Genomic DNA, 23,617 nt, shown 5'->3' on the forward strand with positions numbered 1-23,617 from the left:
GGATTTTCTGCCTTACTGTCGGTATGATGAGGATTGTTTTGATTTTTGAAGAAATTTTTCTTATTTTTTTGGCTTATGGCATGTTTAATGACTTCCATACTACTTAATTTTTTGGGGGTAAACCTTTTTTATTTTTCAATATAGTCTCCTTTTAGGCTTATACACTTCGTCCAACGCTGCTCTAGTTTGTTGATCCCTTCCGAATAATAGGATTTGTCCAAGTCTGAAAAATAGCCATTCGTTTCTGCAATCACCTCCTCGTTTGAATAAAATTTTTTTCCCGCCAGCCATTTCTTCATATTGGGGAACAAATAGTAGTCCGAGGGAGCCAAGTCTGGAGAATAGGGGGGATGTGAAACGAGTTGGAACCCTATTTCCATTAATTTTGCGACCACAACTGCTGAGGTGTGAGCTGGTGCGTTGTCGTGATGGAAAAGAACTTTTTTGTGGGCCAATCGTGGGAGTTTTTCTTGCAGCTCGGTTTTCAAACGGTCCAATAACGATGAATAATTGCACCTGTAATAGTTTTACCCTTTTCCAGATAGTCGATGAGGATTATTCCTTGCGAATCTCAAAAGACAGTCGTCATAATCTTTCCTGCCGAAGGAACGGTCTTCGCCTTTTTTGGCGCAGATTCCCCCTTGGTAACCCATTGTTTAGATTGTTCTTTGGTCTCAGGAGTGTAGTGATGTATCCATGTTTCATCCACAGTGATGAAACGACGCTTAAAGTCCTGCGGATTCTTCTGGAACAGCTGCAAACCGTCCTTGCAACACTTCACACGATTTCGTTTTTGGTCAAGCGTGAGAAAATCACTCGACTTTCTCGATTCAAACGAATGCCAAACACAAAGAAATAGACCGATCTGGCTGTAACTTGGTGTGTGTTCTTCCAAGAGATGCTACTAACTAAACATAACCTCGATACGCGCCAGTAGTGCTATCTCTCTGACTTTGCACGGACTTTTCAAATGACCCTCGTATACGTAGGTTATTTTATCTGCCTCCAAACACACCCGATTATGTCCTATACCTGGAAACTTCCATCCCACTATTGTATGGCTACACTCTTAAAATGCACATAGACTATATCCGTAAAGTACTAAATCAATCCTCAAATAGACTCACTAATTTTTTAGCCAATGTAATGATAGAAAAGAAAATATCCTGGTTCAAGCACATTAAAGATTTAGGTAATCAGTTTCAAATAGAAATTAACAAAGAAATTCTCAAAACATTCCAGCCTGAAAACCTAGTAAATAAACTTGAATTAAATAGTAAAAAAGAAATGCTAACCAGTTGATAAAAGTGAATTTCATAAATTATATTCAAAATTAGATCCACACCAAGCAGAATTTTATATCCACAATAACGCAATAAATCTACGATATATAGTATAATCTCGTATATAGTAAATCTCTCATATTAAAAGCTAGAGGCGAACTGTTAGACCTGAACTACCAACCATGGAGTAAGAATAGGGTGTTTACCTGCTCCTTGTGCAATCTAAATGTCGCTGAAGATACTGTTCACTTCCTAGGAATATGCCCAATTCTAGGGGAATTTAGAAAGACATATTTTGGTCAAATAAAATTAAATCAAGAGGAGGGGATCAACTTATTGAATGGTACCAAGTGGATAACACACGCCAAATACTTAAACACATTTATAAAATTACAGAGTAATTAGTAATAATAATTTTGGAGGGGGCCTTACATAAAGAAGGCTAACTCCTCTCCTATTTGATGTACAGCGTCGAGACACCCAAAAGGCTAATCTACATAAAATTCCGAATCGAATGACAGCTTATTCATGAAAATCGGTTCGCGCGTTTAGGCGCTACGTTGTTTACAAAAAAGGTAACAACAACAAGAACAAGAACATTTTTTGAAAAAGCCGTTTTTGCTTATTTTCGGCAACTTTTTTCTCGAAACCTATTAGATCTGGGTTGTTGCAAAAAAATTACAGTTATAAAGGAGGGTTTGCCCTATATTTTAAAGAAAATTTGGGAATTTTATATTTTATAGAAAAAGAGAAAAAAATTGTCAAAGTTGGGTGTTTTTCAACGTTACGCTTTTTCGTGCAGTTTTTGACGATCAACCCTTATACAACTGTCCTACCGGACAGTTTTAATATTGGAAGTTCCTGGTTGAGCATTTCCAACATAACAATTAAATTAATTGCTGTATGAATAATAGACTGAATTGTGAAGCTAGGTAAATTATTTAAAATAAGAATGAATTAGATTAAATAAGAAAAAAAAAAAAACTTAAAGTAGGCAACTCGACAGACGGCAAAAGCCATTGTCTTGTACGCTTTTTTTGTAGTAATCCATTTGTATTTATGTAATTTGTAAATAAAAACCATTTATTCATTCATTCAATAATTAGACGTCAAAAACTTTCAATTTTCCAAAAAATTCTCATACCGTTTGCGAATTCTCATACCGTTTGCGAATTCTCATACCGTTTGCGAATTCTCATACCGTTTGCGAATTCTCATACCGTTTGCGAATTCTCATACCATTTTTATTAATTTAACAAATGAACTGAACTTTTAGCAACGCGCCGGCAGTGGTCTAGGTAAACTTGCATGCGTGATTAATTTAATTATAAATATGGAACCACAATAGACTGAGTTCTCTAAAGCCGTTCTTAAAAATGCATATTGCAGTTAAACAGTGGGAATTATTGTTTTAACCAGAGGATTATTCTCCAATAATTTCTCTCTCAATTATCTGATAATAAAATTAAATTTGAATTTTACTGATATTATTGATAATACTTAATAATAAATTTAACTACCTTTTATTTGATGGAGCTTTTAAAAAACCACAATAACTGTATTAATCTAAATAGCAGTGATAAATAGGGAGAAAGGGGAAAAGCGACTGAGAACGGTCCAGAATGAAATCGCAAGTTATTGTGGCTGAAAGCTATACAGCAGAGCGGCCAACATCTTTACACGGCCAAGTCCCACGTAATTAAATAAAGTCTAGCTATAGTAATTTCTCAAGGGATTAGAAAAAATTATTTTTATAAGAGAAAAATCAATGCAAAAATATTTGCTTTAATAAAAATTAGTTTCAAGTATTTCAAAAAGCAATTTACCTAAATACACTGTTCTTTGTTTTGTTTGGAGAGCAAGACGATTATTTTTACATATTGATTTACGAGTATATCAATTTAGTTTGTATCCATTTTGCTTGAACCAAATGCGCCTTCTTTCAGCAATAATTTGAATGCAATATAAGAAGTTATTTTGAGAGAACCCCAAAAACATTAAATAGAAGTATACTTCCGGATAAGTTTTCAGCAAATTTGTTTTTAGCAACACTTTTATAAAAAAAAAATTGCACAACTGATAGCAAGCAACGTAAGTTACACAAAAATAGCTCTTTTGAGGGAATCTATTCACCAACTTTTTCAGCAATATTTCTCATCCAATTTTCTTGACAAAAATATTTAAGTTAAAAAGTTATACAGGGTGTTCATTTTAAGACGGCTCAAATGCATTTCAGTGCTTAAACGGTTGATTTGAGCAAAAAAATGGTAGTGGAAAAATTTGTTGCCCGTCACCTCTAGTTTCAGAATATGTGACTTGATTTTAGATTCCTGCCCGCATACGCGGCTGACGTGCGACCAAAAGTTAAGGTTTGCAGTTGACCCACATTTTCATGTACACAGTTTTAAAGAGTATAAAAAGTTATGAAAGAAACCGGAAACCGCAATTCGATATCTTTAAAATTAAAGGTGCTAGGCCATTTCAAAATCTGGTATTTATTAATCATATTTTAATTTTTTAACTTGTTATCAAAGAGAAAGAAGAGCACGCGATTGGTCATTTTTATGTATTTTTTCATCCCCTTTCTACCAAAAATATTGCCAAGGCAGTAAAGCTAATATTTCTCTTAATATCGGGAAATAAGTCGTTTTCCGAGTGATTTTTCTAAGAAAAATTAAATGTTAAGAGCTTTAGATGTTCTCAAGCATACACAAAATGGCTAAAAATTAATTTTACATTTGTTACAAACAAGAAGGTTTGATAATTATTTGGTAATTTTGGGAGAGTTGCGTTTAATTGCCAAAAAAAAATGGAAACCTCCTGCCACATATTTAAGTGAACAATATCTTTCATGTAAAGGTTGAAAGTTATTCCTTAATTTATCAAATACACTTTAAGCAGTTAGTGCAGCATGTTCTGTATCTTCAAAGGTACCATTTTTTGTTCAGTTCTACCGTTTAAGCATGAAATGCATTTGTTAGCCGTCTTAAAATGAACACCCTGTATATCCATTTAAAACGCACCAATCGCTAACTAATTACAAAAAAAGAGACAAAGTACTGAAGCAAGTGCTATTGCCAACCGTGAATTTCAAAAGATCATTTTCATTTTAAGAGGATTTAAGCTGTTCTTAAATTAACTATGAGAGCAGAACGATGACGTTTAAACTAAATTTAATTTCAGTTAGCAGAAGTAAAAAATTGTAAAGTAAAATACCATTATTTTATTTAAAGAGATTATTCTTGTAAATAAACAAATAGGTGTTTTTAAGAAGATAAATTGTACAAGCAACATTATGTAATTAATTCTAATTAAAGTAATTACATAAGGTGTAGGTAGAATGGTTCTCTTTAGATGCGTAATGTTTAACTATTTCATTTTCATTAAACAAGAAGTATGGTGTATTTGAAACATTTAGTCGAGTTTTTGCAGAATTTTTATATTTCATCTTGTTTTTGGGTACAAACCTTGATAGAAAGTTTTGCAGCTGACATATGTATGTTTTTTGGTCCAGGCATGTAAAATCTTCCAATCAGTAACTATCTTAATAAGGTATATCTTCTTTACTAAAATACTTGTTTAGATATTGTTAAAAAAAAATGTTACTATTGAAATACACATCTTTTATTAGCAAGGAACAAAATTTGTAATCTTATTCTATTTATAAAATTCTTAAAACTGAAAATTTCCCGAAGTTTAAGACAATATATCACATAACCAACGAATTAATCATAAGAGCATAGTTGTTAACCTTTCTCATTTCTATTATATTTGTTTGTTTACATTTCTTAGCTACAACAGGGTGGGGCAAAAGCTATGAACCGGTTTTAAAGGAATGTAAAACAAAAACTTATAAAAAAAATTTAATATCGCTCTGCACGATGCTGTGAAAGATGCAATCAAACTGTTGCTGAAAAAACATGGCAAATATGCGCATACGCCGATGACCTTGTTGTTGTGGCCAGAAGCGAAGCAGCATTAAAAGAGGCAGGTGAAATAATAAACAGTGGTGCCAAAGTGGGACTTGTTATCAACGAAAACAAAACAAAGTATTTAAAGATGTCATCGGCAGAGCACAGGAGATCCGTTAAGGATATTGAAATTATGAATTTTAGATTTGAAGGTATTTCTAATTTTGTTTATCTGGAATCCCTGGTGAATAATGAGAATAAGGTTAGTGTTGAGATCGATCGAAGAATAATGGCAGCCAACAGAGCTTACTTTGCAAATCTAAGACTTCTCAAGTCAAAATTGCTCTCTAGGGCAACAAAATTGAGACTTTATAAATCCCTTATTAGGCCAGTTGTCACGTACGGCGCAGAAACATGGTATTTATCACAGAACGACTGCCGCAAGTTGGCTGTATTTGAATGAAAAGTAGTAAGAAGAATCTGTGGTGCGACGTTTGTGAATGGCCGATGGAAGTGCAAAACAAATGAAGAAGTTGATGCCCTATTAAAAAAAGAATCAATTATTAATTTTGTAAAAACAAGTAGATTGAGATGGGCTGGTCATGTGGCACGAATGGAAAGGGAAAGAATGCAAAGTAGGGTACTGGAAATGGAGTTATGCGGGAAAAGAAGAAGAGGAAGACCCAGAGGCAGATGGAAGGATGAAATGGATAGGGACGCCAGGAAGTTGGGAATAAGGAATTGGAAGCGTGAGGCGCAGGATAGAGATAGATGGAGAGACTTAATTCGGCAGGCCAAGGGTCGGACAGACCTGTAGTGCCAGGGAGTTAGTTAGTTAGTTAAAACAAAAGCAATTCAACTTACAGAAATTATGTTTATATTGTTTAATTCTGTACAGAATCTAGTTTTTTTTACATTAAGTTTGAAAGATGATATCACGTAGGTGGCGGCCGTCAGCCACGATGCACTCTTGAAGGCGAATTCTGAAGTTTTCAACCGCTCTTCTGCACATTTGATGGGCTAATGAAAACCCAAGGGAAATTCACCAGAGGCCACTTCACTCCCCTAAAGTGACTATATGGTGTGCAGTATCCCAATTTGGGATTATTGGTCCTTACTTTTTCGAGATAATGGGCGAACCGTCACTGTCACCGCTGAGCGCTATGAGACAATCTTGGAAGAGTTTTTTTGAACCTGAGCTGGAAGAATTGAGTGAAGCAAATAATCTGGGAGACATCTGGTTCCAACAGGACGGGGCTACATCCCACACTGCTGGGATTTCAATGGCGTGATTGAGGCAAGTGTTCCCCCAGCGCCTCGTCTCTTTGAGGGGTGGCCTGCGCGCTCACCAGATTTGAGCATTTGTGATTTTTTTCTTTGGGGGTACATAAAGGAAAAAGTTTTTAAACATCGTCCATATACCCAGGAAGAACTTAAGGACAGAATCAGAGAGGAAGTTACGGCAATACCCATCGAAATGTGCAGAAGAGCGGTTGAAAACTTCAGTATTCGCCTTCAAGAGTGCATCGCGGCTGACGGCCGCCACCTACGTGATATCATCTTTCAAACTTTATGTAAAAAACTAGATTCTGTACTGAATTAAACAATATAAACATAATTTCTGTAAGTTTAATTTGTTTTAGATCCCTTTAAAACCGGTTCATACCTTTTGCCCAACACAGAAATAACAATGATATCTTAAATCTGATAGAAATGGTAAATTTTCTGTCAATATACACTTTAAAAACGAAACTTTGTTTACGTTACTTCTAAGTATTTTCTTTAATTAGGAAATTCCCAAAATATTTCATTTCTGATTAACTGAAATAAAAGTATCATATGTTAATGACATTGACAAATTGGCTTACTATAAATATCGTTTCAACCATTACGACCCTTTTGTTTTGCCAAACACAAAAGATAAGTCCTTAATCCCTGTACTAACAATTTACCTTCACCTGCTTTTTTTTTTTTTAATTATAGTCAGATTAGATATTGAATGTAATAATAATTTTAGACAATGAACTATGACTAGAAATATAAACATAGTCGGGGAATTACGGACGATAATGAAGACAGTATCCAATTTTTCTTCCTAAATTAAAACTCTTCTCTTTATCTAATCAAATTTTAGCAGTTGTAAAGGAGTGGGAGATATGAAGCTTAAATTCCTGTCATGAATCTATTTATATAACTTAATGCCTTTTAAGTGTCCAATTGAAATCAGTGTATAGTGTTACACGCTTCTAATTGGTCAACTGGTTCCCCTGCAACTTACACTGATAAGTAAGTACTTAATATTTGTTGCCTCTTTGCTTTATCTATCTTAATAATATTTTCTTAAAGTGAAGTACAAAGTAGGCTAAGAGTGTTTTAATATTGCCAAGTAAAATCAGCCATTTAGTGTGTTAGCAACCTCATATGTTACATAATTGTCCGGTATTTATATCGATTGGTGCATATTTTTGTGTACATACACGTCATATACAATATTATTTAGAATATTATTTCTCTCTGAAACAGAGGTCCATCTGGTAGAATTGGCAGGAGAAGATAAAATGGAGAGGAAAGGTTTTGTTTTTTTTAAACTGGTTTTTTAAAATAGTCCTGGGTGCCAAACTATCGAATCCATGAGTCACATCAAGAAAGGCACCTAGGCAATACTTTCTAATTTCGAAAGAGGACAAAATGGTGTTTACGATTAAGAAACACTTTTGGATAATACAATGATGGGTAGGGAACCCGAATTGATGGAAACGTTTTAGAATGTTCTAGATTGTAGTTCTGAATGGGAATTAGTTATTTAGGGAAGAGCTTTTCATTGCATAGGTCTATAGGAGGATATCTCTCTGGAAGATTTAAGCAGTTTGGCAGTAAGGATGATAATGGCATATTTCCACTACAGAAGAAATTGGGCAATACGATGGATGGAGTTAAAGATGACAGTATGGCCTTCAATGGCCTTTCTGACAAGATGATAGAAGATGCCAGTTCGTAATCAAGTTATGTCAAGGAGCTTTCACTGAAGTCAATAACGAAGGCAAAGAAAGAGGGATTTCAAGGGATTGAAGGACATGACTAAATTGTCTCTAGGGTATGGTGAACCTTCTGGATGTGGGGTGAACGCGGGCTCTTTCTCCGACGCTCCTGGCCCAGGAGCCATCTGAAAGAAGTGGAGTTGTGGTATTTTAGTATCCTTTTTATGGGCAAACTAAAGGGAGCATTCAATAATGGTCACAGATTCAATGTGCTTCTGGAATTATGAGGATCTGAACTATGAGAGTTGGAATCGTACGAGTAAACTTCTGGATTAGTAAACTTCAATGATGGTTTTGGTTTTTTTCGACCGTTGTTGATGGATGATTTTTGGGGAATATCGAAGTGCGGTCATCAATAAATACAACTTTTTTGCTTTATACCAACGTTTCGGTAATTTCTGTGAAGTTTAATGTAGAGCTATATCATCATAACTGTTGTTATGATGTTATCAACAGTTATGATGATATAGCTCTACATTAAACTTCACAAACTTCTTTTATAATGCCCTGAAGAAGGTAGTATTAATTACCGAAACTTTGGTATTAAGCAAAAAAGTTGTTTTTATTTAGGGCCGCACCTCGATATTCACCAAAAATCATTAATAAACTTGTTGGAAAGTCTCTTATCAGAATAATATCGGGATTGTGGCCATCTTTTTTCTAGTCCGGCGTTTAGTGGTTATTGGATTTGGATGCGTTTTTCAGAGATATTATTCAATGGAATTTTCTTACAAACGTTTGAAAGGTCTTCAGTCGATTGGACCTGCTATCATAGATAGTCAGTAATGTTTAGTAACAGGAGATGTACTGAAATAATTTACAATCTGATGAAGATGTAAATGGTGCGTGAAGAGCAGGAGGAGAGAAACTCCACAGGATATGAATGATGTTAATGGTCTTCAGACTGCAAGGAAGTAGCGGGGCCATTGACGATTCAGCCTGCGAGGAAGAGGATTGTCAAGGACAAGAGGCAATACTCTACGAAAGGATTAGAGCAATTAGACAGAGCAGTATGGAACTTTTGATATTTCCACTTGGCAAGTTGGTGTACAAATGGGATGTTGAGGTCGTTGTGAAGAGTGAGATTATTATAAGGAGATAAGGAGCGTCAACTATCTGTCGTAGGCTTGGCTGAACTCCACAGCTCTTGTTCGTATGTCCACATAGTTTTGAGAATAGTATTGCACGTTAATAATTTGAGTTCTATGAGCGATTCGGAGCGTCATCCAGTCTGTAAAGTTCTGTTCTGTCGTCCAGTTCGCCCGTCGGTGAAATCTACACGATTAGAAAATCATCTCTCACTACAAAAGAGAAATAGGAAATACGCGAAAATACTCACGTTTGTAACAAAATTAGATCAAGTTTTAGAACTTCTTGTGACTAACTTAAACATTTTGTCCTTTACCATTATTTTCATTAACTTTTTCTTCCTTAGTTTGAATTTAACCTCAGAGCATTCATTCTACTAAAGTTCAATTATCAACTGCAGAAAAATGACATTCCCTAATTAAGACTACAGTAAAATTAACATATTTATATTCTGAAACAGGTAAATATTTGGTAATATGTAAAATAGTTAGTTTAAAAATTCAAAGATTTGCAAAAAGAAAGAAAGTTTTTGTGTTATTATTTATTTTTTTTTAATGACTTTAAATAGGAAACTTAGGGCTAATTTATTCGTGAGAGCAACATCTGCTCCTCACTCTAATTCACTCGCGTTTTACCAAAACTTTTTGCTTTCATAATTTATGTAAATTTCTGTTTGCCATATTAGAAATAATTGTTTTCAACTTTATTATAAATGTTTAGTATTTAAATTTTATCAGAATTATAAATAACTTCTATTTATAATGAAATCTCATCAAGAGGTTATGTATTTGCAGGTTGTTTTGTTTTTCAAAGCTTTGCATGAAATATTTACTATACGAGGTGTGGCTATTAAATAACGAGACTATTGCTATAAAACATTTTATTTTAAATTTATACATATTTAGTTATTATCACCTTCAATATACACCCCTCCCCTATCCCTACAACGCTCCATGCAAATTTACCATTGTTCGAAACCGTGCTGGAAGTCTTTTTCTGTCAGCTCCTGCATGACGCGTGCCGTTTTTTCTTTCACAGCTTCAACGGACTGAAATCGTGTTCTTTTTAATGCAGATTTGACTTTGGGGAAACAGATAAAAGTCACATGGGGCCAGGTGAGGCGAATAAGGCGGATGGCCTAAAACTGGGATGTTGTACTTGGCTAGAAACGTCTTGACAGACAATGCAGTGTGAGCCGGCGCGTTGTCTTGATGGAGAACACCGTGACTTGTTCTTCCACAAATCGGGTCGTTTTTTCCTTACTCTTTCACGGAGTTGAGCAAGCACCTCACATCGATATTTTCATCCGTTTTGGACGTGGAAGGGCGACCCCGGCTGGTCATTATCTCCGACGTCTTCTCGGCCATCTTGGAAACGCTTGAACCACTCAAAAACTTGCACACTGATTAAAATTCATCGCCATAAACTTCTTTTAATAAAAGATAAGTTTCAGTAATGGTTTTATCAAGTTTTGATGTGAAATTTCACAACAATTCGTTGCTCTACTACATGTGTAGCATCATGTTTTCGGCAAAACGAAACTAACACCTCTTACACAAACGACGGTTCCGGTCAAACAGATTTCTCTACAAACAAGTGAGACGCTGCAATCGAAAGAGAAGGCTTAACGCTGCACAGCTGTCGGTCGTTAGGATTTGGCGCATGCATAGTTCTTCTGTAGCAGCATCAGTCTCGTTTTTTTAATAGCCACACCTCGTAGTTATTTCTAAAACAAGTAAGTGACCTTATTAAAAACTTGACTTACTTTGTTTACAGTCTGTCTTTAACCTCCACACACCGATCCTAACCTTCAAATTTTTCGAAAGTTAATATTAATTCATGATGATTGAACTATGACGTATTCGGCTATTAAATGAATAAAATAGCTTAAAGTTTGTTCGTCTCGGTTAAAAAGGTCTCTTACATTACTGTTCATAATTTGCTTGTTGAAAAGTGATAAATAGTTACAAAATATCTTACTGAAAATGAACCCAGAGCAGTAGGAAACTTCTAGATATAAATTATATAAAGTGAAAGCGTAGCTTTATTAACGTAACAAAAATAAATAGCTTACAGAAAAAGTAATAAATATTCTGGATTAATAAAAAATAGGAAATATTTCATCTAAAAAAACAGACAGAGATAATTATTGCCAGAGTTGTGGTTAGCAGATTCAGTACAGGCTGCCACAAAAACCGTAGCAATCTACAGATGGTTTAAATTGACGGTCGAATGAATATACAGGATGAAAGGGTTCTACATTTTCAATGAGAGATTCCTCATATAAACGAACCTAATGGAAACAAAATTATATTCAGAAAATCTGGAGTAATAACTGCTGGTGATATTTAATCCGTATCTTTTTATTTTGAATAATTATGATTTTTCTATTTATGTTTCGCAATTTACCAATATGTGGACTGTAGAAGTTATGGGTTATTTTAATGGGGTAGTTAATCTAAGGTTAGGTTGTTTACTACTGTACAAAACTATTTATAATCAGTGGTTAGTGAATCAAAACATCAGTTTATATCTAGCCTTTGGTTCTTTCTGCCAGTCTAGGCCTCCTGGACTATTTGTGAACTTTCATTGGAAATATGGCAGTATATCTAAATGGCACTGCACTTTCTTGCGCTTACATACTAGAACAGGGATGGCGAACCTTTTTGAGACGTGGGTCAAATTTTGTTCATTTTTTTTTTAGTACTAGCTCTTGGGTCACTAATGCCCATTTGCACATCTTTAAAATTCAGTTGACTTAACGGGTAAAACGGGACGAAACAAGTGCTATGGAAGTCTCTTTTTACAAACATAACTGAACAAAATCCTTACAAAAGTGTGTTTTATCTGAAGAAAAATCTAAATATGGTTATTTGCTTTGAGTTGTCGACTTTTTTAACAAACAAAATATGAGTAAAATTATACATTTTATTTGATATTTTGTCAACAATTTTGCTTTATTTCAAATACTACAAAAGCATTTGTTGTTCATTTGCGTTTTAAAACTGTAATGATCAAACTAAAGGATATAGATAGCATTTAAATTGTTTTGTGTCAATGCGTGATTGAAAAAATACAGATAGAATATAAATTATCCACACAATTAGAAAATCTAAATCAACCCGCGTAAACAAACAAATGTTTGTCTAGGACTTTACACTGTCCAACGGCTGACGTCGAAACCGAAGACACTTTGAAGACATCAACTAGACAAACATCACCAACTTTAAGTAATTCGACTAATTGAGAAACCTTTTTTTCTTTTCTCTGGTAACGAACGAGATATTGAGGTCTTTTTGGAGAGTGGAATTTGGAGACATTGGATGGAGGGTTGATAATATGGCGAAGAACTCTGGATTGAAACGATTCGATTTTCTGGCTGTTGGATGGTTTTGTTCAGTCCCATATTGCGGCCAGATTCATCAAAAAAGTATTTTGTAAAGAGTTAGGTTGTTTTGTATGTTCATGATTGATCTTTTGTTACTCAATTGTCTTAGTTTGTCTAGAACGTCTGTTCAATTTTCGTCTTTTAAGCTCGTTTATGGGTTTCATGTAAGTTGACTTCTAAATACGGTCCGAGAAAGCGTTAGGATAGAGATAAGATTTGTTTTTCTATCAAGATTAAATGTTGTTAATACACATTGGACCCTGCAGGGCACTTAATTCTACAATATATATACGAGTAAGTTTATTAGATGGACATTTAAGAGGCTTTCGTCCAAGATATAGTTGGTGATCTGTTACATTATCAGCTCCACACAATATTAATGTGTTCATCAGCTTTCATTAAAGCATCCGCACGGTATTCTGTCCTCATTATCGATTGAACAGCTCATAACTATACATTACTGTTGGGCCTAATATGTGTTAATTACTTACTAATTTCTAGACGTGTCCTAATTGTACTCATCTTTGATCAGGCAGGCAGTGAACAATTAAAGACATTTAAGGAGGCGCATCCAGAAATAGTTTTGATTTGAAAAGTAAATGCACTTGCCCTTCAATCCCTTAAATTTAGGATTTCAACTCTTTCCATGAGAATAGTTTTGGAAGAATATTGTTTACCAGTAATTAAGCAAATTTTCTCTTTAAGCAATAAAATAAACAGTAATTAATAATTTCACCGTGCGCACTCACCAGAACAGTACACATCTCACCTACACACAATACACCCCACACTTCAGACAAAGGACAATTACAGTACATGACCTAGGGTCTCCGCCCCTAGGGCCCTGAGAAGGGTAGCCTGTCCAGAGGCTAAGAGGAGGCAGCCCCTCCATTGGAATCGGGAGCTTTGGGCTGATAACCCACTCTCCTTAAATTAACATATTACGAAACCGAATAATGAAAAAGCCGGACTGAACCTATGGCAACAACAAGGCAAGCGTCACAAGGATTATAGATTTGGATTTTGGAATGTCTTATCGTTGTATAGACCCGGAGCATTGCAATTGCTTCTAAATGAATTAGATAAACACAGAGTGGACTTGGCGGCCGTGCAGGAGATCAGGTGGACTGGACATGGGTTAATAGAGAAGAGAAATCACGTGGTGTACTATAGTGGCGATGAGAGAAAGCACATATTTGGAACCGGATTTGTGGTGAATAGACGAATAAAGGACCTAGTGATAGACTTTAAACCGGTTAACTCAAGATTATGCTACCTACGCGTTAAAGGAAGATTCTATAATTATAGCCTGATAAGTGGGCATGCACCAACTGAGGCCTCTGACGATGGAGAGAAGGATGACTTCTATGATCAATTGGAGAGACTGGTGGATGGCTGCCCGCGGCATGATATTAAGATGGCCCTGGGAGATTTTAATGCGCAGGTAGGGCAAGAAAAGTTATATTACCCTGCTATTGGTGGACACAGTATGCATACGGCGTCTAATGATAACGGACGGAGGCTGATTAACTTCGCAGCTGCAAAGGATATGGTGATTGGGAGCACCGTTTTCCCGCATAAAAGAATACATAAGGCCACTTGGAGATCGCCGGATGGTACCACACAGAACCAGATTGACCACTTACTTATTTGCGCAAGATATAAGTCTAGCCTACTAGACGTACGCTCATACAGAGGTGCAAAAATCGACTCTGATCATTACTTAGTGATTGCGAAAGTGAGAGCTAAAATTAGTAATGTGAGGCAAATGCATAGACAAAAGACCAAGAGACTCAATACTGCTATGTTTAAGACGGAGGCCGTGAAGGAAAAATACATGGAAGAACTGAGTAACAACCTAACAAGCCTCAGTCCTGGAGAAAGTGTAGACGAGCAGTGGACAAATTGTGTTGAGGCAATCGATAAAGCTGCCCGCTCCGTCATTGGATATGAGCAAGCCCATGGAAGAAACCCCTGGTTCGATGAACAGTGCCAGATTATTACAGAGCTAAAGAACAAGGCCTACAAGAGAATGCTACAAGTAAGATCGACTAGGGCATCAAAGGAAGAGTACAAGGCATGGAGGAGAAGAGAGAAGAAGGTGCACAGGAGGAAAAAGAGACAGTGGGAAAAAAGCGGAATCCAAAAAATTGAGGAGCTAAGAAGCTCGAAAGATACTAGACGGTTCTTTCAGAAGGTTAACCGAGTTAGGACCCCGTTTAAGTCAAAATTAGGCCCCTGCCGCCTGGTGGATGGATCTCTAGCGTCCAGTGATGAAGGAATTTTGAACCGATGGGTAGAATTTTTTGAAGAATTGATGAACGGTAATATGCAGGAGGAGACCAGCCCGAGAGAGGAGTATTGTGAAGAGATAGAACCCCCAGAAGAAAGTGAAATAATAGAGGCATTGGAAAAACTGAAGTGTAACAAAGCTCCTGGTCCGGACAATCTACCATCTGAACTCCTAAAATATGGAGGTAATGATCTTGTTAGGATTCTACAGGAAATTTTTCTAAAGGTTTGGACTACAGAACAAATGCCACCATCCTGGAGTATGGCAATAATTTGCCCAATATTTAAGAAGGGAGATCATTTGGACTGTAATAATTATAGGGGAATATCTTTATTAAACTGCGCCTACAAGGTTCTATCGAATATTATTTATAAAAGACTGCTCCCGCATGCCGAAAGGGAGATAGGAAATTATCAATGTGGTTTCAGGAGTAACAAATCAACGACAGATCAGCTATTCTCCTTGCGTATGATCTTGGAAAAAAGTAGGGAATTTAATATCACCACCCACCACATCTTTGTCGATTACAAGTCGGCCTATGATAGCGTTCTGCGGAAGGAGCTTTATGAGGCTTTATTAGAGATGTCTGTACCCCCAAAACTTGTTCGACTGATTCGGATGACTATGGAAGGCTCTAACTGTGCTGTTCGAATACAAGGTACCCTCTCCAGAGACTTTGAATGTGGGAGAGGATTAAGACAGGGGGACGCACTGTCGTGCTTACTGTTCAATATGGCGCTAGAAAAGGCCCTGCGAGATTCTGGAACCCAATTGAAAGGAACGATCTTCGATAAAACCATTCAGATCTTAGCATACGCCGATGACGTTGACATAATCGGGAGATCTCTCGAGAGGGTGAAAGAAGTATTTCTGTGTTTAGATGAAGCTGCGAAGAAATTAGGCCTAGTTGTCAACGAAGCCAAGACTAAGTATATGCGGACTGGTGGAGATGGTACAGGCGGTGGTGGCACCGATGTGGCGGTGGGTTCATATAAATTCGAGAGGGTTGACCACTTTAAGTACCTCGGATCCGTAGTTACCCAAGGTAATGAAATATCAGCAGAGGTCCAAAGTAGAACAATAAGCGCGAACCGATGCTACTTTGGACTCGTCAAGCAGATGAAAAGCAAGCTGATATCTAGGGAGACTAAGATCATCCTCTACAAGTCACTAATTCGCCCAGTTTTAACTTATGGTTCGGAAACGTGGGCTTTTTCAAAAACAGATGAAAAAGACCTCCTGATTTTCGAGAGGAAGATTTTAAGAAGAATATTTGGACCAATACGGGATGGCCCGACTTGGCGAAAACGCACTAATTCGGAAATCTACTCACTCTACAAAGAACCGAACATAAGTAAAACGATAAGGATAGGCAGACTAAGATGGGCAGGACACGTGGCTAGAATGGGTGATGATGACGTGCCGAGGAGGCTTATGGAAATGGTGCTACACGGCGGTAGGAAGAGAGGCAGGCCAAAGTTACGTTGGCTGGACGGAGTGAGGGAGGATGCCCTGGCGTTGTTGGGCGTACGTAACTGGAAAGTGGCTGCCCAAAATAGGGAAAACTGGCGGAAGTATTTAACGGAGGCCAAGGTTCGCTAGACGGACTGTCGCGCCGAATAAGAAGAAGAATTAATAATTTTAAATAATAATGACAGTCATTAATAATTTTGTGAGGTCTTGGACAGCTCCAAGACAGAAGTTGGCAAATTCTTCAGACAAATTCTATTATTTCTTTGTTTGGTATCTACAGACAGCAGGCCTAAAATACACTCCCAGTCAAAAAAATCGCAACACCCAGAAATTTTAGACTTTCTCGGGAAAAGCAGGTGTTACATTTCACAAATATGCTCATAAATTCACAATGAACAAAGACTGATAAGAACAATCAATTTTGCTAAACAAAAAATTAAAATTGAACTCATGTTTAATTGAAACAAAAATTTTTTTCAAAAAACACAAAAAATATTTTTTTAAATTGTACATTTTTTAGGTTTAGAACAGAATTTAACAAGAGGTATTGCCTCCTTTGGCTTTAATAACGACTTCCATCCTTTTTGGCATACCTCTAAAAAGATTTTCAATAAAATCTTGGGGGTTGTTGTCCCACTCATCCATTACAGTTGTCTTCAGCATTTCAAGTGTGGTAGAGGTGGACCCGAACCTTCCTTTCAAGATTGTCCCACACATGCTCGATTGGGTTAAGGTCGAGACTTCTTGCTGGTCACTCTAAATTACGGATACCGGTCGCGTTGAAGTATTCAGAAACATATATTGCCTTAAGTGGCCGGGCATTATCATGCATAAGCAGTGATTCAGGACCAATGAATGGCACTTAGGGCATTACATGATCTTGTAAAATCATCTCCACATACCTTAAAGCATTCAAGGCCCCTCCTTGAATTGGTACCAATTCGGTAAGTGCCTCCCAAGAAATGCCACCCCAGAACATGATCGAGCCCCTTCCAAATGCCACAGTTTCAGACATACAGCACTGACTGTACCTTTTCTCTAAGTCTTCACCATACTCTCCCACGGCCATCTGGACTGTTTCGAGCCACCCTCGTCTCGTCAGTGAATAGGATAGTTTCCCTTTTCCTCTTCAGTCCATGTTTGGTGTTCTCTTGCAAATCTTAGTCTTTGTCCACGGTGTTTTGCAGTAAGAAGTGCTCCTTTCACAGGCTTTCTGGATGAAAGGTTTGACTCTCTCAGTCTTCTTCTAACAGTAGACTCTGAGATCATTATCCCCCGAATACCAGCAAGTTCTTAATGCTTGAAGCTGTTGAACTGCGTTTTCTGAGCGCTTGCATTTTAGAAAAACAATCATCAATGGGATCTGTGACTTTTGGACGCCCTGAATTTGGTCGTCTTGAATGACTCCCTGTCTCTCTGTACCTTGTAATGGCCCTTGAAACAGTAGAGAAATGAAAACCAAGGCGATTAGCGATGTTTCGCAAGGATTTTCCTTCTTCGTGAACAGTTAGTACTCTTACTGAATCATCACGGCTTAAACGACTCATTATCATTTGAATAAAGAAAGAACCTGATGTAAGGGGCAAACTAAAGGTAAATACAGACTGAAAGAGGAAGTGAAATCAATCAAGATAAACATTTAATCCTCCGTTTGTTGACAAATAATGAGTAACGAAGGTGTTAATAATCCCTACTGTCTCTCATCAGCTAATTCATAAATTAATCCTATTACAAGAAGTAAAATAAAAGGTGGGATAGTCTTCAAATCTAAAAAAAATCGAAATTTATAGGTGTTACGATTTTTTTGACTGGGAGTTTACCTCTTGATTCAGTATTTAAATATATTTGTGAGTAAATAAATTTCAATTTCAATATCAACAGAGAAAATTAAGAGAAATTTTCAAACCGCACTTTCTAATATCAGCAAGAGAAGGTGTACATCAAGAATTGAGGAATGAAAAGCAACAATATTTCATCAGATCAAAATGAAATATATAGAGGTAAAAAGTTCCGCTTAAAAACGAATATTGCAATCTCGGGACTCAAATAATTGATTTGTAACATGAAATGTAAACAGCGTGGGATTATCAAATCCTCCAGTTGTTGGGAACAGACATGAATAGATTTGTTTGCTCAATATTTCACAAAACCTTTTGTCCAGTTGCACTTCTATTATTTTTACTTTTTAGTTCGTTCAATGCAATAAATGTCAATATGGTGTAAAAAATTTACATTTGAAGAAAAAAACTATTTTTTTCGACTATACATTTTCAAATATATCGATATTTTTCATTCATTAATTTTTATGAAGTATCCATTTAACTAAAAAAAATCGATTTGTCGCGGTACTTCAGGAATTGTAGGTTTATAAATAAACCATCTAAATACCTCTCCTTTTCAATTATGCCTTCATTATCAGAATAGTTTAAATTACAGCATCTTTATAATTTTAAAAAAATTGGTTGTCCCTAAGTATAATTATCATAATTTTATATCAATAATTTTCATGCCCAGTGGATGCAGATGATTCTTTGCCACAAATGAATTATATAAAAATCTCACTTCTATTGCCAATTCAAACTTTATTTACCTACGATCCTGGGAAGAGAGTTTAGGGTTAGAAAACCTTATCGAAGATTTGGGAAACAAAAGTAGGTGCCACGGTAGCCGAGCGATTAGAGGCGAAGCACGCAAAACTAATATGTATTGTTGGTGGGTTTCATTCCCGGTCTAGGGCCTTGGATTCTATTTAATGGTTAATAGAAGTTATTTACAGTCAAATATATATTTGCGATCCGACTCCGTAAACGACATCTAATCGGTATGAGAGCAAAATCTACCAGAAAAAAAGTCATTACTTTACGTTATATGAAACAAAATTTTTCCATACATTATTTAGAAAATTCCAGCTCTGAGACAAGATTAGATAGCTTAAATTTGCTACATCTGTTACAGAAACATGAATACATTTTTTTTTTTTTTAAGTGCAATTTGTAATCTTTGACTTCCTTATTTGAAGGCAATCTACTTTAAAAATTGACTACTGGTCCATCTAAAAGAGTTTTCAATGAATTAAACAACTTGATAAACTAACACTGTTAGTGTGCTCGTGAACACGTTTTCTTGCAAAACAAAAGCAATTTCTCGTACGAAGATAAAAGGAATCCAGGAAAATGATATACAGTTAGAAAGCCCATTAAACAAGGAAACTTTTACTAAAAAGTGCTAGCATCTAGGTCTGATAATGATCATATAAGAGCCTAATGAGTTTTCTTAAAAATTACTTTTATTTTTCCAGCATTCGGAGGAAGATTGAGGCTGTTTGGAGAATAATTTATGCTTCGAAATGGTATCAATTTTTAGAAAATTTATCTGTCTTTCTATCCTTGTCATCAGAATCTAATTCGGATTAAAACTTTCTGAGTAATAACATTTTTATTGGAAAAAAGTAATGATTTTAGAGAAAAAAAATTAAAGTGACGTCATTCAAGAACAGTGGAAAATATGAAGTTGGCCAATACGTCATTGAACTCCACTTTAGATGTACTACACACAGTAGGCCTATGGACAATACTTACTGGTTCACCCTGTATATAAATTTTGTGTAAATAGGTTATTTTAAAATTTAGGTTAGATCTCTATGGGGTGTGAGGAATATAGAGTACTCCACCCAAACATTAGTTAGTTAGGTTAACAGGAAATACGAGTTAGGCCAAACACTAGGTTATTTTCGATTAGATTGACTAGGTGTAGATTAGGCTCTGTAGTAAAGTGACTATTCTCCAGTATAGTTTAGATGCAAAGGACCCTTGATGTTGCTCACCTTACAAAACCAAAAAAAAAATTATTTTTATCTTTTAAAACCATAATCCTACATTATTTTCCAGACAACCCAACAAATATATAAATTTAATCTAAAATTTAGACATAAATTTTAATTAGGTTAATTCCCATGGGATGGCTAGGAGGTCAGTTTCTCCGCGATTTAGGGATTTTTTTGGTGGCACCTTTAAGATAGAGCCCCCTTTCTAACCCTGTAGGTTTGATGGGACCTCTGAATCTTGAAAGAGACTCGTGGGTAATGCTTGAAGATATTAAGAGTTTAACTCATCCATTGTGCTGAATTTGCAATTGCCTTTCAATTAGCGAATGTGAAGTCAATTAATTGTAGTTGGATTGATTTCAATTATGTGTCGCAATTTTGTTCCTATATTTAATTCTCCTCGATGGAATACAAAGTTATTCCTTTCCATTCTCTGTATCAGTATTTGGTACATAAACAAAGCACTGTGATTTATTTACGAGGCACCTACAGTTTACAAATACGAGAGAACAAATAAAAGTAACAATCCAAATAGAATGGAAATACAAATCTTTACTACGTAAACGTATCCAAATTGTTCAATACTGTGGTTTTCTGTATTCTGTACTTCATGGATGACAGATTTTTTAGTGGTAATTTTACTGAAAGACACTATGCACGGAAGATTTGCTGGAAATGTACGGGGGGTCCGTTTTATTTTACTGGAAAAGAAATGTTTGGATTAGCAAGCAATGCAACTCCATTGGGAAAAAGCAGGCCTGCCTGTTGCAAGTTCAGCGTTCTGGCCTTCAAGACGATTCTCCTTGGGGAGATTATTAAATATTTTAAAAGAAGACAATATTCATAATAATATTTAGGTAAGTAGAAAGGTTAAGCAAATTCAGGTAAATGAAGATCTTCGCCCGAATTAGGATAGTTTAATTCTTTTAAGGGCTTTAAGAATACGGAGTAAGATCCAATAATTTTATTGGCAAAATTGTATTCAATAATGTGAATGTAATTATTAATTTGAATTTTTTCTTAGCGCAAAATTATTTATTGACGAAAATATTAAATTAGGGTAAGATCTTTTGACCCTAAATTTTTTATTTTATATGAGAGATCCCCAGTTCGAGTTCCGCGTGTAACTAAGGTTTAATTTGTTAGAAAAAAACTAGTTAAAAATAATATTTGTTAACGCCTTCTGACTGAAATCGATAACTTTACAAGTTATTCTTTTAGAAGGAATGGTTTAGAGAAAAACTGGGATTTGCCAAGCAATCTTATAAAGTATCACTGCAATTTATTGCATGGTTTTCACACCTGCCAAAACAAAAAATGAACAATTAAATACTTCAAATTTGAATATAAACAATCCATTAACACTACATTTTCAATGCTCGAAGTCAGACAGTTATTTCCAATGTGTAGTCATATTGACTCCATAATTTATTTTTATATTTTTTTACATTGATTTAAATTTTAATAATAAAATTTGTATTAAAGGATGAGAACGAATAGGAATTAAGAACGAAAAACAAATTTTGGCGCTGTCCACAAATCGGCTTTAACATTTCACGCGGAAGGAATTAACTTCAACTTAGGATCGCAGTAATTTCAGTATTTTCTGAAACCCTTCTGCCTTCTGATCAGGGACTTTTTCATTTTTTTTAATTACTTGTGCGCTGTTGACGGATCGGAAATTACCCAATTCGCTGCAAGTTTTTGCTGCAATTCGGACATAAAATCAGTTCTAGAAAGTGGTTATTTTTTGTGCCTTGATACTTTCTACGAAAATTATGTAAATTTATCACATAAGCATTTAGGCAATAATCTAGAGTCAAGATAATAACAGAAAATCTACTTATATTACCAATCAGGAGTCGAAACGACTCCGATATATGTAAGTGTAATGCCAATCTGGAGTTAAAATGATTCCTATGTGATTCAAGTAAACTAATCTGCAAAAAGAAAAATTAAGAATTTCCACCGGTCTTCAGCTCGTGACTATCAAATGGTGAGAGATTGGGGATAGCATATCTAAGAGCATTTTGGGATAGGTATTAATTAATAATAATACTAATAATAATACTAATAATAATACTAATAATAATACTAATACTAATAATAATACTAATAATAATACTAATAATAATACTAATACTAATACTACTAATAATAATAATAATAATAGATTTTCTCTTCCTAGGAGCTTCTTACAGCTCACTGTCCGGTGATGGACAGTGTTGACTGTAACGAGAGAACACTGTCCGGAGGCCGGCAGTGCACTGGAAAAAGCTCCGGGCGCTAATAACCTCAGCTGTTGATGCGCCAAAAAAAAAAAAAAAAATAATAATAATAATAACAAGCGTTCTAGAAATTTGAAAAACTTGTATTGAAGCCACAATATGGTGTATTTGATCATTAATAAATTGAGGTTTAAGATGATTTCACAGGAGTTTTGCATCGTTACAAAAAGCAACCTAGTTTTTAAAAGTATGATTTATTATATAGTCTTTATTAACACGTTTATTTAGTAGGATAGCAAAAGGTGTTTACAGAACATTAAGTGGTTTATGTTTTAACCATATATTTCTCTGGTTAAATCCTCATCGGTAGATTTATATTTATGTTAATGACCAAATGTGCCTGATGTTTAGTATAATGAATAATGGTTATGAAAGTGTGCGTTCACACAAAATAACAAGAATGTTCTCTATTTTATCAAATAATGTCAGCTAATTGAGGCTGCTTACTTTTTTTACCCGAAATCAACTAGGTAAAGCTACTTTTTTTGTGCAATGTAGTAAAAAGTAGCGATAGAGTACTCAAATTTGGGAAATAGCATTTGATTATATCAGAAAAAGATCTTCAATACTCACATAATGCTAGTTTAATTTGTTGTCTAGTGAGGTCCTCTTGCCGAAATTATGAAGAACAGAACCTAAACCCAAATCCTCTGCCAGACCCATGCGAAGTAAGGGTTTCTTTATTTTGCAATAGCCTCTGAAGAGGTTTAAGATCAACCGTAAGGTTTTCCGCCTTATTAGTTTGTCGTTGTAAGTTTTGGTTCAAAGTTACATTAGCAAGGCGTTGTGTCAAACTGAAATGGGTTCAGGTCCAGGAAGACTCCACAGAAACCTTACCGAGCAAAGCTGATCTGCCATCTCATTACCACTATATCCTGATGCCCAGGGTCCCAGACAAGAAATACCTTCTCTTCTCTTTTGGCCACCAATTCTCGTCAGGATTTCTAAACATTGCCACACTTACCTTGAGCAGGCTTCATGGACTGCAAGGCCCGTTTAGTTTTGAGAAGATGACAATCTTGGAATTAATA

The 23,617-nt window shown here is 35.7% G+C and overlaps 2 protein-coding genes across 2 annotated transcripts in view; both read left to right on the top strand.

Moving 5' to 3' along the window:
- Positions 1-23,617, top strand: part of Ms (neuropeptide receptor myosuppressin) — an 84,818-nt gene that overhangs the window by 34,257 nt on the left and 26,944 nt on the right. The gene's annotated exons all lie outside the window — the stretch shown is intronic.
- Positions 9,119-16,604, top strand: LOC141452284 (uncharacterized). Its single transcript, XM_074124257.1, has 2 exons — positions 9,119-9,311; positions 13,675-16,604. Exons 1-2 carry the CDS (start codon positions 9,119-9,121, stop codon positions 16,602-16,604), a joined length of 3,123 nt encoding a protein of 1,040 aa, XP_073980358.1.

This window comes from Rhodnius prolixus, unplaced genomic scaffold (genome assembly GCF_049639745.1).
Source record: "Rhodnius prolixus isolate KJV_2025 unplaced genomic scaffold, Rpr scaffold_3, whole genome shotgun sequence".
In the NCBI taxonomy this organism is placed as follows: Eukaryota; Metazoa; Arthropoda; class Insecta; order Hemiptera; family Reduviidae; genus Rhodnius; species Rhodnius prolixus.

Bases quoted from the DNA above. Each gene is read 5' to 3' on its own strand.
- LOC141452284 (XM_074124257.1), top strand. From the start codon at position 9,119: ATGTTAATGGTCTTCAGACTGCAAGGAAGTAGCGGGGCCATTGACGAT. The intron at 9,312-13,674 runs GTGAGATTATTA...ATAATGAAAAAG, and splicing joins TGTTGAGGTCGTTGTGAAGA to CCGGACTGAACCTATGGCAA.